The sequence below is a fragment of the Rhincodon typus genome, chromosome 39, assembly GCF_021869965.1.
Source record: "Rhincodon typus isolate 14 chromosome 39, sRhiTyp1.1, whole genome shotgun sequence".
Lineage (NCBI taxonomy): Eukaryota > Metazoa > Chordata > Chondrichthyes > Orectolobiformes > Rhincodontidae > Rhincodon > Rhincodon typus.
In genome coordinates this window covers 12,042,917-12,061,062 of record NC_063370.1, presented here as the reverse complement: position 1 = coordinate 12,061,062, position 18,146 = coordinate 12,042,917, and the positions used below count along the sequence as shown (strand labels likewise).

The window sequence follows — 18,146 nt, the reverse complement described above, 5'->3', positions numbered from 1 at the left end:
TCCTATCTTCCGGGACTTTAGCCTAAGGAGTTGTTGCATTGTCCTTATAGCTATATGGTTTAGTAATATATGAGGTTTACAATACAGAAAAAGGCCCTTTCACCCATCCAGTCTGTACCAGTCAAAACAACCACCTAACTATTCTAATCCCATTTTATAACACTTGGATCGTAGCCCTGTATGCCTTGGCATCTCAAGTGCACATATAAATACTTCTTCAACATTGAGGCTTTCTGCCTCTACACCCATACAGGCAATAAGTTCCAGATTCTCACCACTCTCTGGGTGAGAAAAAAAAAATTCCTCATATCCCCTCTAAACCTCCTGCCCCTTACCTTAAATCTATGCCCCCGGTCACTGATTCCTCCAAAGTGAAAAGGTGCTTCCTGTCTACGCTGTCCATGCCCTTCATAATTTAAACGTCACAAACATGTCCTTCCTTAGTCATCTCTGCTCCAAGGAAAACAACCCTAGTCTATCCAATTTCTCTTTATAAATAAAACTCTCTAAGTCAGACAACATCCTGGTAAGTCTCCTCTGCACCCTCTCCAGTGTAGTCACATCCTTCATATAACGTGGATTACAGAACTGCTTACAATATTCTAACTGTGATGGACATGCACACCAAAGTCAATCTGATCCGTGGTGCATCTCAGGTTCCTCACATTCATCACGTATTCCCTTGCTTTGTTTGTCCTGCCTAAATGAATCATTTCACACTTAACGAGATTGAATTCCACTTGCCACCGATCAGCCCATCTGACCAGCATATCTATAACCTGTAACCTAAGGCTATCCGCCTCACTATCTACATCCTACTGATTTTAATATCATTACTGATCAACCGTCTGACATTGAAGTCTTAATTATTTATATATAATACAAATAGCAATAGCTCCATTACTGATTCATGCAGAATCCCAATAAACAGATGCTTGCAGTCACGATATGCCTCAACCATCTCCCTTTACTGCCTCACACTCTGCCAATTCTGAATGCAATTTGCCAAATTTCCTTGGATTCCACAGGCTCTTACCTTTACTATCAGTCTCCTATGCTAGACCTTATCAAAAACCTTGCCGAAGTCCAAGTCATCTACGTTGAATGCATGGCATTTATCCACATACTGGACCATCTTTTCGAAAAATCCAATCCAGTGGTCAGACTTGATCTCCCCTTAGCGAAAGCATGTTCACTGTTCTTGATTAATCCCTGCCTCTCCAAGGGCAGATTAAATCTGTTACTCAGAATTGCTTCTAGTCATTTCCCTACCACTGGGATTAGACTGATTGGCCTGTAGGTTCCTAGTTTATCTCTCTCTCCCTTCTTGAATATAGTACCACATTGGCTGTCCTCTGGTTCTCTCGCTCTTCTGTGCCAGACAGTAATGAAAAATTGTTCCCAATACCCCTGCTATTTCCTCACTTGCTTCAATCAACCTGGGATACTTTCCCTCTGGCCGTGGCGATTTAGTTACCTCTAAGCCTGCTAGACTTCTCAGAGCCTCCTTTATCTATACAAACTTCTTTAAGTTTTAAATGGTATTTATATTGAATTGCAGTGCAAGTCCTCCAAGTATTGTTAAAGTATCAAAGGGGAGGGAGTCAGGTTCTATCTGAAGGACATGACAGAACCAAGTGATTGAAGGGAGAGTATAGTTTGTGATTGAAGGTGCACTTACATGTTTTATGTATCCCAGCCAAAGCAGACTGCATCCACACACCTAAAAGCTTGGTCTCAAGGATATGTTCTCCGAAGCTACACAAAATGGACCTTTCCAGTCGCATACGTGATCATTGGGGAGGAGGTTTGGTAAGGAACATTGTGAGGTAAAGGATGGGGAAAAGATCAAAGAGAAAGATGACTGTATGCATTAAATGACTGACTTCACAGATCTCTTGAAAGTGATAGCACAACCGCCATCAATCCTGCCAATGTGTGGGCTATAGTGAAAACTTGGCAGAATTGCATTAAAAATCAAGAAATATCTTTCTCAGTTGTAAGAGTAACAAGTCACGTTTTCCAACCGAGTTTTGTGCACTAAGAGAAAATCTAACTAATTAGTGGCAAGAGGACTATTAACAGGGACTATAGCATCTGCAGTTCCTACTATCTCTATCGCTCATTAACACCCTAATTGTTACCTAGAGTCAACTAATAAATATGCAAGTCCCATTCTATCACCCACTAGATGGAAACTAGATCCTGGAAATTCCTGACATAAAATGGGTAGCTAGCAACTCCTGGATGCGCATGCTCCTCCAGATCTCCATCTTAGACACCAGTCATCAATGTCTCAGGGAAAGCTCCATCAGCAACAGCTACATCCACCTCATCTCCATGTCTTGAATCATAGCATGTGTCCAAGCGGTTCTTTACAGATTTGGGTAAGTATAATTAAGAGAAGGCTTGTCTAACAGCAATTTGAATGTTTATGAAGTAATAATAAATTATTATCGTGGTAATAATAAATGGAAAAGAAAAGAGGAAAAGCAACAAGTCTCACACCCTTCTGCCTGTCGGGGGCCCCTCGATCAATGGCTGGTCTGGAGGCTTAGGTTTGTTCCTGGCACCGAACATGATTCTAAGCCGAGGCAAAGTCCCACGCCTTGGAATTAAACTTTCTCTCTCTTATACAGTGTAACAAACAGCCAGCACAAGGAAAGCAAATACAGAAGACAAAACACAGTTACAGAAAAACAAGTTGCAGGTGCCGTCTTGGGGGGCCCATAAAGGAATGTTAACAGGATTCGTCCAAAGTCATGCAGCTTGTTGAGTATCATCAACAATTTTAGCCATTCAGCCCATCCTATACAATCTTTCTTCTCATGCAGCTGTCGAATATCATCATTAACTTTTATCCCTCCGGCCCATCCTATACATTCCACCCCGATAATATTTGACAGCGCATGTTACAATTGTAAATGCAGATGCAAGTAAGTGATAGCTGCGCAATAACGTATAATAAGAGTAGGTAACCTGCACTAGAAGATTAAAACTACAATGAAAATAATTAGCATCAATACAAAGAATACAACAATAGGGTGTACCATCAAATTAATGATCTTAGAGACCTTTGGGGACTGACCCTTAAGTATGTATATACCAGCCCTGATGTACGATCAAGGGTGTGATGGTTCCAGCAAGTCCTGCCACCTGATTGAGATGACCAAAATATTATCTACATTCTTTTTCAGTTAATCTATTTACATACTTTGCTCTAAAATTCAGTATATTCCAGACTCAGGTTCCTTAATATGTGTTTTCTTTCCCCCTCCGTTCCCTATCCACAGACTCCTATACCACCTGAGTCTTGGCTCAGCCTTTTTTCACACGCACTAACTGTAGCCCTTACAACTACAGTTTCACCTACTGGTTTAAACATACAAATGCTCAAGATGGGGTATCTGTATGTCATCCGAGGGCCCTTTCACTCAGTCCACCATTACTCCTTCCAGAATCTATATTCTTTCAATTCTGTAACATTTTGCCATAATAGCCAATCACATATTTTATTTGATTGTAATTCTTTTTACATCCCTTTCACTAATACTACTTTCGTTGTTTTAAAGACAGTTTCTCTATGGATTTTGTGTCAGTGTCTTATTATTTAAACTATGTTTTTGTGTTCTTCCAAGCCACACTAATCCTTTCGTCAAGTAGGTGTACATGTCTGAGACCCGTTCTTCAGTGCATGTTTTTTACCATTCCATGTTTGTTACCTCCAAGGTAACGTTCACTTTTGCACATTTACATTGGTATCCCAAGACCATGTCACGCATTCTTGACTCCCACATGATGTTATCAAATGATCTATGAGGTTTTACTTATCTCTCCATGTATGGTCCCGATGCCTCGGGTAGTGGCTTGATCACCAAATTGGTTCTCTTAAAAGGAAAGACAAGGTCACAAACATCACCCAGAGAAAGCTATCAGTTTCGTGCTCTCATCTAAACCTCCTTTTCTCTCCTGTAACATTTTACCATGAATTGCCACTTCAACCCATTATTCTAATTTTTTTTTGTCTTCTGCCATCAGTCTCCACCCTTAATTACTTTGTCTCATCCAATTTTGCAACATAACTATTATCACCATATCTAATTCCAGAGATCTATAGAGATTTGCAGTCCATGGAACATAATCTTATAATATTTTAAAACAGAAGTCAAACATGTCTGTTTGATTCAGGCACAACATACTTTGTTCTTCCTTGAGGACGACCCACATTTTTTTTTAACATTACTTGATGACTCATTCTAGATATCTGACAGACCTCGATGTAAATTTGTCCAAATTCAATATTCTGTTTACTCCCTTGAAGTTACTAACCATTTTCATGCACTGGAACCATTGAGACTGTGTGCATGTACTTTATCATCTCCCAGAATCCCTTCAAATTTTCAGGTAACTATTCAACTTAAATGTTTTAGAATACCAGGGCATGTGAGTCTTGGCATAGCTTTTGTCATGATGTGCTTAAGTATACCCAGGCTCAGTGGTTTTGAGATTCCTAACACTCATTACAATTAATATTTCAATAGTACTTCCCCAACACAGAAATGTGCTATTGATGAACAGCTTGATGCATTGAGGGTGTCTCATCCATCACTGTATTGCAACGTTGAAATTATGCAAATGGGTTCAAACTTGTGTCTGCAATTTCTAAAATAAACCAAACAAGCTCCATCCTTTCCACTGTGCGCTCTAATTGATGCCAAAGGTGAAGAGTGTTCATTCACTGGTGTAATAAATGAATCTTATGGTTACCATTTATCACTGCATCAGAAACCTTTCTAAACCATTCTTTGCTTTGCCGATTGGACAGCTTCCATTGGAGAATTGTGTAAGCACGCATCATTCTGTACAGGCTTCTAAATGATGGGTTTGAATTTCCTGGCAGGCCCAAACATGTTGGTATTGGGTTTGATATTAAATCAATCTGTGTGAAAGGAAGGTGAAGATTCTGACTGTGTCACAAATACTGTCTCAGTAACTGGAGAGGATACAGTAGATATTGTAGGCAGATTTGAGGCACATAAATTATGTGAGGTGCAATTATCTTGTTTCATAGCAGTAATATGAATTTTAACAGAATCTGAAAATAAAGGTGAAATTGGATTGATTGCAAAGGTCACAGATGGATCAACTGACTGATCACATGGAGCATAGGAAATCACAACATCTTTCATAAAAGTGAATGCATTTTACTTTGTGGAATCTGCCTATCTGCAAAGGGACATTGCTTGTCAGTAGGAAAGGCATACACATCTTTAATGAATGAATTCTGGTTTGGAACAGTTTTAGCTTCTTTATGTATTATCATGTTTTCAACATTTTCTGTGTTGCAGTGGAGTGCAAACTCTGACTTCTGTTGGTTCCTTTTCTCCTTCCACATCTGATTTGATCTCTCTTACTTCTTTACGCTTTGGAGAGCAGTGTGTTCTCCACATATTGTACATGGAACCCGTAGGTATTCCGTCTACCTTACCTCTCTCTATTCCTGCTTTCAGTAATGCCGCGAACATTTCCTTCTGGTTGTCTTTTGTTTCACCTTCAAACTCACCCAATCTCCAACTTGTTGTTCCTGCTTGTCGATTGCTCACCAACCTCCACATCTTCTAACTGTCCTACCAGCAAACATACCTGTCCCAGTGACTGCCCCTGGGCTGGCTAACAGGGCACCTCTCATCCAGCCCGGACCACTTTGTATTAGCCGGCTTCTCATTCTGGCTGTGAAAGCTTCCTGGTCTGGACCTTGAAAGTGTGGAGAATGTATACCCGCTTGTGTAGCCAAATCCTTCAAACATTTTATACCTTCAGGTACGCTCTCCCATTTTTCATTATCACCTTCCTAGTCTTTTGGGGAAGGGTACTTGTTCCCTACTGCTGGTGTCAATGATCCTGTTTCTATGTTTCTAAAGACACTATTCATATGTGGCTCTGTGGCACTCAGCATAATATGGGCTGCACCCTGGTCCCATGACTGCATTAGCCAAGAGTTCGCCCAACTTCTGCTTAAAGCATGAACCCAAATCCTGCAATTCGGACATCGAGGAATCACTCACTATTCTCGAATTTTTTTGGGTTCTGTCCTCCTACCTGTTTTGCCTTAATTGTTATTAGGAGTTGTGCTATTAGTCCCTTCTCTGAGGATGGCTCTGGAGGTGGAGCATCCCCTTCCCTGTCCGTCCATTGAGACTTTGAGTCAGATGAATACCAAATGTCTCCAAACCAATGGCAGGGGTCCCATTCTGAGGTTAATAACGCATACACTTTGACTGGGTCAACTTTCCAATTGCGCCGTTTTGCTCTCTTTTTCTGTTGTAGCGTCACCATACAGCATACAATCTGATTCTGTTTCTCCTCTGCCTTCTCAGATCTTTCGTGCACTGTCTTAACTGCTTTTGTTAGGATAACGTTACGCTGTTCTACCACCCTCAGTGCGGTCTCAAGCTGCCTGTTTTTGGTCTGGCACTCTTCCAATTCCCTACATGTAGAACACAAAGCTGTTAACAATATCCATTCCATTTGCAGTACCCTGTCCTTGCTTTTGGGAAAGCCGGCTTCCTGCAAGTATTCATGTGTAGCAGCCTATATGAATAACCCTCCTTTCTTTTTCCAGTTATAACCATCCCCTATTCTTGTGGGGGCCCTAATCATGCTAACAAATTAGCCAGAGACCCAAATCCAGAGTCTGCCACATTCCATCCCAATATACAGAAGTCTCCAGTGCATCAGGTTGCCTTTCCCTTCTCTTGAATATTTTCCTGAATCCCGTTCCTCATCACTAAAAATGTCTTGGATTACAGTGTGTACCCAAGCAGTTCTTTACAGATTTGGGTAAATATAATTAAGAGAAGGCTCATCTAACAGCAATTTGCTTGAATATGAATGTTTATGAAGTAATAATAAATGATAATAATGGTAATAATAAATGGAACAGAAAAGAGAAAGAGCCACAAGTCTCACACCTCACTAGAGAAAGCAACAAGTTTAACGCCATTCTGCCTGTCGGGGGCCCTTCGATGGCTGGTCTGGAGGCTTAGGTTTGTTCCTGGCACCGTACATGATTCCTAGCCGAGGCAAAGTCCCGTACCTTGGAATGAAACTTTCTCTCTCTTATACAGTGTAACAAACAGCCAGCACAACGAAAGCAGACACAGAAGACAAAACACAATTACGGAAAAACAAGTTGCAGGTGCCGTCTTGGGGGGACCCATAAAGGAATGTTAACAGGATTCATCCAAGGTCATGTAGCTTGTGGAGTATCATCAACAATTTTAGCCATTCAGTCCATCCTGTGCAATCTATCTTCTCATGCAACTGTCGATTTTCATCATTAACTTCTAGTCCTTTGGCCCATCCTATACACTCCACCATATGCCATCAATGCACATCCCCAATCTACATACAATAGGCTTTTGCACTACAGTGCTGCACTCTGGAGCATGACACCACTCTCCTTGCAGCAATATTGCACTGATACTGCATGCAGGGACAGGCACCTTGCTCACAGATTAGACCAGAATGCATTTAAGGGCCACTCGCTTACTCTTTTAGCATTCACTCATTTAGCACCTATCTAGATTTTCACAGTTTCTGTACCTTGTGTTGCCTTTCCTAGTTGCATTTTGTCCCTTTACCTGGAGCTTAAAGGGTTACAATAATGCTGAATTGCCTAGTAATTTAGCACAGACATAAAGCTAAACAGCTTGTCATGATGGTCAGCAGTCATCAGTCAAGTGGGTGAACAGCTTACAGTACGGCAGATTGCTATATCAACCACATATCTACACCTTACACACAAAAACACTGAATGTGCTGCAAGCGAATGGCCATGTCTCAAAGTCTAAGGGGAGTAGTTCTCAGTAAAATCCAGGGAAACACCAGTTAATGAATAGCTCCCACCACAGTAAGTCAAGGGCACTCTCTGGCATCAGTTCAGGGGCTTGGGCATGCTCAATCAGAATTCTCTCCTCATGGCCTATGTTAGGTACTGATTACTAGGTATGGCTTTCTGCCTATTGTACACCATTTTCTCTAAAAGTGTGGTGAGGTGTTGCAAATCAGTGAGTAGGCAACACAGAAATTATGCAGAGTTAGTAGTGTGGGTTATCGGTTGGGTGGGAACAAGTGAAGAATGATGCTGCAAATAAGAACGATGCAATATGAACTTTAGTGGGAGGTGAGTGTAGTTACAGAGAAAAGTAGGGAGTACTTACCTTGGAAAAGCAGACATGGTCAACGATCTTATTCCTACACTGTTCGGCATACCTGCAAATGGTGGGGACCTCACTAACCTGGCTGGCAATTTTGAACTAAGTTGGCAGGGTCTTATTTTGTGGACTCCTCTGCCAGTCCTGGGGAATGAGCCTTCCTCTACATCAAAATGTCCACCAGGACCTCCAGGTTCCTATCCGCAAACCAGGTGCTGCTTTACCCTTTACTGCAGTATTCAGCTTAAATGTCACTGACCATGCAGGGCAGCTCAGTATTGACAGTGCTTGACTGGATGCACAGAGCCTTTTAAAAATAGCGCAGGTGCCAAGAATCCTGGGGTATCCTGGCAGTGATGAATACTTCCATATACAGTGAATGGGAGAATTGGGCTAGCATTAGATGATAGGGGCACTAGAGGAGTGCAGTTGGTCGTTAGTAAGGCAAATTTCAGACAACAGCACAAAAAACCCTATAGGTTACACAGAAAGAAGTCCTCTATGAAACTCAAGAAAAATGATATTCTGCCAAAATATGGTAAGATTCAGCACACTGTCTTCATAGATGTCCTGAAACTGATAGCACAAAAGATCAATCCTCCCATGCTTTTGGTCATCTTACAGCTGAGGAGGAATCTGTAGTATAAAATCAATTAGCAGCAACTAATGGCTGTGATCCAACCTGCAGAGGCATAATTTCCAGGGCAACCGGGTCATGTCAAAGACGGGCCTTGGCCAGAAACCATGTTTACAGGCTTTGAGGCAACAAATGCAAATATGTGACAGGCAATGCTGCAAACACGTCAGGACATCCCAGGATGTTGCATTCTACAGCTGCCATTTGCTAGATAAGTAACTGCATCTGCAAGGACTTGTAGGCAATCCCATTCCAGCTGTTTTCAACTTTCATGTGAATGGATCATTTCAAAGAATCGCTCGGGAATTCTGTGGAATTTCGTAAGTGTCCACTCATAAATGCAAACTGGAGCTTACCAATGCTAACAGGATAATTAAAAAAGATACTTCTTAAAAAAAGTTATATAGATCAGCTCCTGAATTGTTTGTGAATAGTAGGTAGTCTCTACTGCAACAGCTGTAAAGTTGAACTATCTGTAGGGTTGACATTTGTTGTTGGACAATTGGCATCACAATCCTTAGTTTTATATATTGGTTGAAATTTTGTAGTTCTGATCTCTTTTGATCATGACTGAATTCTAGCATTCAGTGTGTGAGAAAGTTTTGAACTATTAGATCTGTTCTGAATCAATCCCATCTAGCAGTGATTGAATATACTCTCCAAAATATTCTGTGTGAAGAGAGAATTTCAACTTCTCAAGGACTCTGCAGCAGTCACTCAACTGGAGTGGACAAAGTCACTGATGCCATAATTCTCTAACTCTCTCTACAACCTCTGCACTATTGAAAACAAACTCAACCCCATAGACACTGACCTGGGTGAACGACATTGTTCCCAAGCTAAGCATTCTACTTTCCCAAGCTGTGCTTCTATTAGTCAAATACTTTCTGACTGGTCTCCCATTTTTCATTCTAAACTTAATTTCATACAAAACAATGTGGAAATGGTAGCAACAGGCAGGCAAAGTTTCATATCGTGATTTGTGCTGGTTTGGTATCACACTCTGCGATACATTTAATTCTGAGTAACTTAGGAGTCTGAACACAAAGTATTCTTTTAGTCAACCCCCTCCGTCATCCATGGAATTACAATAAATTCTGTTTTTATTTGTAATTTCAATAAATAAAGAAAAAAAAAGTGATGAGTGTTGCAAATCTTTCTTGTGAGAACACTTCTCTTGACATACAGTTTTTTTTAAAGCAAGTCATTAGTAAAGTTAAGGAATTTTATTGTGATAGGAATTGAAATGCAAAAGTAGGGAGGTTATAGTTCTAGATTTGCAAATCCTCAGTGAAGCTCCTGAAAATGAGGGGCATTGGTGAGACCATATCTGGATAATTGTGTGCAGTATTGGTCTCCTTCTTTAAAGAATTATGTACATGCATTGGAAATGGTCCAGAAGAGTTTAACTAGACTACTAAATTGGAATAAGCAGGTTGTCTAATGAGGAAAGGTTGGACAAGCTTGACTGGTCGTCTCTGGAATTCCAAAGAGTAAGAGACAACTTGACTGAAGTATATAAGATCCTGAGGGTGACAGGATAGATGTGGAAATCATGTTTTCTCTTGTGGAACAATCAGAACTAGGGGTCACTGTTGAAAAATAAAGGGCTAACCGTTTAAGACAGTGATGAGACAATTTTTTTCTCACATGGGGTTGAGTGTCTTTGGAAGTACCACTTCCTCAAAAAGCAGTGGAAATGGTCTTTGAATAATGTTAAAGCACAAGAGAGATAAATTCTATAATCAATAGGATGAAAGATTATTTGAATCAGGCTGTAATGTGGAGTAATCCATTCAGCCATTCCCTGAGGGGCCAAATGGCCTACTACTGTTCCTTGTTTATACATTTGTATTAATCTTACAGTTTCTGACTCACAAGAACTGTCTGAAAAAAATTAACCGTAAAAATAAAAAATAGCAGCTACTTAACATGAACATTCTACCAATAGCATTTCACTACTTACAAGCATAAAGATAAGTCCTCGGTAAGGGTTGAGGGGCAATCCATGTAAATGAATTAAAAATTCTAGTCTGTAGTCACAGTATGTACTTGTATCAATTCCCCTGAAAGAAAATTACAACCAATTTCATTCTGTAAAGCCCAAGGGTATGCATAATATGACAAATGGTTATTGTTGTCATATACAGGGGGCTAAAAACAATTATAAGACTGAATGGTCTCAAGCATTATTTGGATACTATCAATTGGGGATATTTGAGATTGGTATCCAATTTGTCAGATCATTTTATTAATGAAAAATTTAAAAAAAATTCTAGATGTTGAAAATCTAGTAGAATAAATTAGAAAATGCTGGATCTATTCAGCAGGTCTAGCAGTTCCTATGACATTTTTTTTTAAAAAGTTTACCTCTTTGGTATGGACCTGTGAACAAAACTGCAGGATTCTGGACTTTAACAAAGGGGAGAAGAGAACACACAAGCATGAATGAAATAAAATCATATGTAAAGTGCTGAAGTAGCATTTATTCAGCATCATGATTAAACGACAGGTGTGGTGATAGCATAATATAATCAGAAGAATAATGGGGGATATCGCCATGATGGAAACCTTCTCAGTTCAGGTAACAGAGAGGTACTCTGCCCCCAGATTTCCTGTAAAAGCTGGTCTCAGCAACTGGGCTATTGCTTCGGAGGAGCAGTCATGGAAGGATGGCCTGTGACCACAGCTGTGCCCTAACAGGCAAGAAGACTGTCTTCAGTCTCACACGGCTAATGGGCCTTGCAGGAATATTGCTAAAGTTCCTCGCTGCCACCCTTGACAAAGAGCTACTATAATATTAAGGTCAATCACTCTCAGATTAGCTTTGAAATTTAGCTCTTCTGGCCATGTTTGGATCAAGACTGTAATGAGATCTTGAGCTAAATGTTCCTAGTAGAACTCAAACTGAGCATTGGTGAGACAGTTCCACCTAACAGCACCACTAACAATACCCTTTGTCAGTATACTAACAAATGAAAGTAAAATAAGGGAGAAGTAATTGGCCAGATTGTGGAATAACTCCACAGAGGCCACTGTTCTCAAGTCACCCTTCATTTACACATGAACGGTCCTTGACTTTAATACTGCCTCATTCAGAGTCAGGTACCAGACTGTCAGTATCTCTAAAATTCAGCCTTTTTATATGTCCACCAAGGCTCCTTGATTGAACCAGATTACCAGCCCCAATTAGGGAACTCATATTCTATGAGTCCAGCTGGCTGGCCTCACTACTATCACACATCCCCCCTTCTCTGAGTCTGCGGCCATAGGCTGGTCCTTTCTCTTGGTGAGACATCTGGGGTGTTTTCACACCAGGTCAGGTTCCTACAACTCGGCATCTGATATGGGTGCAGTGCATGGGAGTTTGCGTCTTCTGCCAGGAGTGCCTTGGTAGAATTTAACTTTCTTCTTCTGATGTCAAAATTGTTGAGGTGGCTACATTACTCATGATCATCTCTGATTCTGAGGACTCGACCACACTTGATGCAGAGGGTGAACCTATGGGTTCCAGCAGCTTTCCCAACTGTTCCAAAGGGCAGGGCACATTTTGCTTCCTCACTGTTTGTGAATTCATTGCTGCTTTCAGATGGTCCACATGATTGTTCAGGACTGTCACACTTGCCTGAACTTTATACATCACTGGTCTGACCTTGTGACGGCCATGTGAGGCTATTTTCATGATTCTTACGCCAAACTTTGTCCGCTTTATCAAACTGTCTCTCTCACTTAGCGGAGTCTTGTGTCCGGCATTGGCATTCCTGTTGCCATTTCATTCTTCCGACCAGGTTCAGTAGATCAGACTTAACCATGTGCGGAGTCTTCTACACATTAGCAACTCTGCCGGTGCTATCCACGTAGGTGCATGGGGGGTGAACCTATAATGAAATAAGAAATATGACATCTTGGTGAGGCTGTAGGCTGTTTCTTCAAGACAGCCTTCAAAGTTTGGACTGCTCATTCTGCAAGGTCGTTGGATAGGGCATGGATACGGAGGTGTTCTTATATGTCAAATCCCATTCAACTTTCAGAAATAACCAAATTCCCTGCTCGTAAATTACCTGCCCAATAATTTGGACCAAAACTTCCGGGACTCTGTGTGTTGTAAAAGATGTGCGCAGATTTTCTATCATTGATCCTGTGTTGACGAGTGGACCTTATACACTTCCAACCACTGTGAGCTGGCATCAATAATGACTAAGAACATTGAACTCATGAAAAGACTTGTATAATCGACATGCTATCGAGTTCAAGGTTTACATGGCCATTCCCACTGATGTGCAGGAGCTGCTGGCGATAAATTTTGTCCTTGTTGACACTTTGGATACTGCCCCACCAACATGGCTGTGTCTACATCCAAGCCTAGCTATCAGACACAACTTCTCTCCAACATCTTCATTTTGGAGACACCTGGATGGTCCTGGTGGAATTCAGCTAGTATTTGGCAGCAACCATTGCTCAGGACAATCACTTTTGCTCTCCATAACAATATGAAGTCCTCTACTGTGAGCTGGTCTCTCCGGGTCTAAAAAAGATTTCAATTCGAGTTAGGACAGTGCTTTGGCTTCCCCCATTACTAACTGTTTCAGTTTTGAAAGGACTGGATCTTTCTGCGTCTGAGGTATAATATGGTCAGCTGTGACTGGGAACATGTTCAGAAAATTTAATATCATTATAGACTCTTTGACTGGGGGTACCACTGATGGTGTATCTGCCAATGGGAGGTGGATCAATGCATCTGCTACTCAGCCTCCTGGATCGTATTCTATCTTGTAATTATAAGCACTTAGTATTAAAGTCCACCACTGAATGCGGCCCAAAGCATTGTAATGCCCTCCTTAAGCAGACCAATTAGGGGTTTGTTCACAAATTTTCGTCAATAAAGTATTGGTGAAATTTCCTGACTCCAAATATGACTGCCTATACTTCTTTCAGTAGTTGGCAGGATTTTGAAGCTGGCTGTGAAAGCTGCTGCATCTCTCTCTCTCTCTGTTACAGCAAAAAGGTGGAGTTCTCTCTCTTGCTGCTGCCAGAATCACATGTGAGACAATCTATTTTTATGAAATTGCCTTTGCTAACGCTGTGTTTATGGGAAGTTACTATACTGAAACAGTTACTGTTTAGTAGTTAAATAATCTATTATCCTGAGATAGTAGGAACTGCCGATGCTGGAGAATCTGGGATAACAAGGTGTAGAGCTGGATGAACACAGCAGGCCAAGCAGCATCAGTGGAGCAGGAAAGCTGACATCTCGGGTCTAGACCCTTCTTCAGAAATGGGGGAGGGGAAGGGGATTCTGAAATAAATAGGGAGAGAGGGGGAGGCGGATAGAAGATGGATAAAGGAGAAGATAGGTGGAGAGGAGACAGACAGGTCAAAGAGGCGGGTTTGGAGCCAGTAAAGGTGAGTGTAGGTGAGGAGTTAGGGAGGGGATAGGCCAGTCCAGAGAGGACAGACAGGTCAAGGAGGCGGGATGGGGCTAGTAGGTAGGAGATGGGGGTGGGGCTTGAGGTGGGAGGAGTGGAACACCTACACTCGGTTCGCACTAAACAACTGCACCTCCCAGTCGCGAACCATTTCAACGCCCCCTCCCACTCCTTGGACGACATGTCCATCCTGGGCCTCCTGCAGTGCCACAACGATGCCACCCGAAGGTTGCAGGAACAGCATCTCATATTTCGCTTGGGAACCCTGCAGCCCAATGGTATCAATGTGGACTTCACAAGCTTCAAAATCTCCCCTCCCCCAACTGCATCCCAAAACCAGTCCAGCTTGTCCCCGCCTCCCTAACCTGTCCTTCGTCCCACCTATCCCCTCCTCCCACCTCAAGCCCCACCCCCATCTTCTACCTACTAGCCTCATCCCGCCTTCTTGACCTGTCTGTTCTGCCTGGACCGGCCTAATCTATTATCCTATTAAGTTTTCCAATAGAGTTAAAGTTATACCAATCCGTTTTTCTTTTGTTTGTATTTTAACTGTATGGTAAGAATAAACTGTGTTTCGCTTAAAGCCTAGGAGCGTGACCAATCGAATTACATTTGGAACGCAGCACCTTACACTTACCTTTAAACAAGATAAAAGTTAGGGTCTAGGCTATCACCTTGACGTACTTGAAGGGGGCCGAGTTTGGTCCATAACGCTCCTGGATAGACGTGGGAGTCGGGGCACCATTGATCATCCTCACTTTATCTCCCAACAGGTGTTACCTGGACTTGTCGACTCTGAAGCCCAATTAAGTCACGTGGGGGGCCTGGAAACATATTTTCCCTTCTTTGCACACAGCTGCCTTAGAAAAATACCTTAGAACCATATCCAAGTTCTTTAAGTGTTCCTTATTAGTCTCCCCTGTTATTAGGACATCATCTAGAGTAATGGCAACCTGAGGTAGACCTTTACAAAATGTTCTCCATCATCTGCTGAAAAATTGGTCAGGCTGACAATACTCCAAATGGCAGTCCTGTATATTGGTACAAGCCTTTTTGGATATTAATTGGAGCACACTTCTGGGAATCCTGGTCTAAATCCAATTGCAACTACGTGTGGCCAGCTTCGTGAATGACACCCCGTCAGCTCTGCGTATGAATCCTCTATCCAAGAGATTTGGTATTTGTCCAGCTAAAAAGCAGTTTACTGTTTGTTTAAAATCCCCACAAAGGCAAACCAACCAGTTGGGCTTCAAAATCAATAAGACCATAGGACCATAAGACCATAAGACATAGGAGCAGAAATTAGGCCATTCAGCCCATCGAGTCTGCTCCGCCATTCAATCATGGCTGATAAGTTCCTCAACCCCATTTTCCTTCTTTCTTCCCATAACTCTTGATCCCCTTGACAATCAAGAATCTATCTATCTCCATCTTAAATATACTCAATGACCTGGCATCCACAGCCTTCTGTGGCAGTGAATTCCATAGATTCACCACACTCCGGCTGAAGAAGTTTCTCCTTATTGCTGATCTAAAAAGGTCTTCCCTTTACTCTAAGTCTGTGCCCTCGGGTCCTAGTCTCTCCTACCAATGGAAACATCTTCCCAACATCCATTCTGTCCAGGCCATTCAGTATTCCGTAAGTTTCAAATAGGTCCCCCCATATCCTTGTAAACACCATCGAGTATAGGCCCAGAATCCTCAAACATTCCTCATCTGTTAAGCTTTTCATTTCTGGGACCATTCTCATGAACCTCCTCTGAACCCGCTCCAGGGACATCTTTCCTGAGATATGGGACCCAAAACTGTGCACAATACTCTAAATGTGGCCTGACCAGAGCCTTATAGAGCCTCAGAAGTACATCCCTGCTTTTATATTCAAGTCTTCTCAAAATAATTGCCAACACTGCATTTGCCTTCCTAACTACTGACTCAACCTGCAAGTTTACCTTGACAGAATCCTGGACTAGAACTCCCAAGTCTCTTTGCACTTCAGACTTCTGAATTTTCTCCCCATTTAGAAAATAGTCTATGTTTCTATTCTTCTTACAAAAGTGCATGACCTCACACTTTCCTACATTGTACTCCATCTGCCACTTCTTTGCCCACTCTCCTAACCTGTCCAAATCCTTCTGCACTCTCCCAGCATCCTCAATACTACTTGTCCCTCTATCTATCTTTATATCATCTGCAAACTCGGCCAGAATGCGCTCAGTTCCTTCATCTAGATCATTAATGTATTAAGTAAAAAGTTGTGGTCCCAACACTGGCCCTTTTGGAAAACCACTTGTCACCAACTGTCATTCTGAGAAGGACCCTTTTAATCCCACTCTCTGCTTTCTGCCAGAGGGCCAATCTTCTATCCATGCTAATACCTTGCCTCTAACACCATGGGCCATTATCTTACTCAGCAACCTCCTGTGCGGGACCTTGTCAAAGGCCTTCTTGAAGTCCAGGCAGATAACATCCGTTGGCTCTCCTTGGTCAAAACTTCCCCTTGATGAAGCCATGCTGACTTTGCCCTATTTTACCATGCACTTCCAAGTATTCAGAAATCTCATCCTTCACAATGGACTCTAAAATCTTACCCACGACCGAGGTTAGGCTAATCGGCCTGAAATTTTCAGTCTTTTGCCTTACTCCCTTTTTAAACAGGGGTGTCACGTTAGCGATTTTCCAGTCCTCTGGGACCGTAGCTAACTCTAGCGATTCCTGAAAGATCACCACTAATGCCTCCACTATCTCTTCAGCTATCTCCTTAAGAACTCTGGGGTGTAGTCCATCAGGTCCTGGTTATTTATCCACCTTCAGGCCAATCAGATTTTCTAACACCTACTCCTTGGTGATGGCCACCATTATCAGCTCTGCACCCTGACTCTCTTCAAGTTTTGGGATATTATTTGTCTCTTCCACTGTGAAGACCAATGCAAAGTGATTATTCAGTTCCTCAGCCATTTCCTTGTTCCCTACTACTATCTCTCCAGCATCATTTTCCACTGATCCAATGTCCACTTTTGCCTCTCTTTTGTCCTTTATATTTCTAAAGAAACTCTGACAGTCCTCCTTTATATTACAGGTTAGGTTACTCTCATATTTAATCTTCTCCCTCCTTATTTCTTTTTTTGTTGCCCTCTGTTGGTCTTTGTAAGCTTCCCAATCCTCTGGTTTCCCACTGCCCTTTGCCACATTATATGCTTTCTTTTTTGCTTTAATGATATCCCTGACTTTCCTAGTCAGCCATGGTTGCCTCATCGTACCCATACCATGCTTCTTTTTCCTAGGGATGAATTTTTGCTGTGTCTCCTGAATTACTCCTAGAAACTCCTGCCATTGCTGTTCCACTGTCTTTCCTGCTGGGCTCCTCTCCCGGTCAATTCTGCCAATTCCTCCCTCATGCCTCTGTAGTTGCCTTTATTCAGCTGTAATACCTCTGATTCTATCTTCTCCCTCTCAAATTGCAGAGTAAATTCAATCATAATATGATCTCTGCCTCCTAAGGGTCCCTTCATCTTAAGCTCCCTTATCAAATCTGCCACATTGCACAACTCTAAATCCAGTATTGAACCAGAGATAGTAGGAACTGCAGATGCTGGAGAATCCGAGACAACAAGGTGCAGGGCTGGATGAACACAGCAGGCCAAGCAGCATCATAGGAGCAGAGAGGCTAACGTTTCGGGCCGAGACCCTTCATCAGAAAAGGGGGAGGGGAAGGGGGTTCTGAAATAAATAGGGAGAGAGTGGGAGGCGGATAGAAGAGGGATAGAGGAGAGGATAGGTGGAGAGGAAACAAACAGGTCGAAGAGGCGGGGATGGGGCCAGGAAAGGTGAGTGTAGGTAGGGAGTTAGGAAGGGGATAGGTCAGTCCAG

General features: G+C 42.2%; 1 protein-coding gene across 1 annotated transcript in view; it reads right to left on the bottom strand.

Annotated features, from left to right (window-relative positions):
- Positions 1-18,146, bottom strand: part of LOC125487290 (cation channel sperm-associated auxiliary subunit gamma-like) — a 253,929-nt gene that overhangs the window by 4,970 nt on the left and 230,813 nt on the right. The window contains exon 30 of the mRNA XM_048618228.1: positions 10,820-10,919. Coding sequence (XP_048474185.1) covers positions 10,820-10,919 — 100 coding nt within the window. The remainder of the gene's footprint in view (positions 1-10,819; positions 10,920-18,146) is intronic.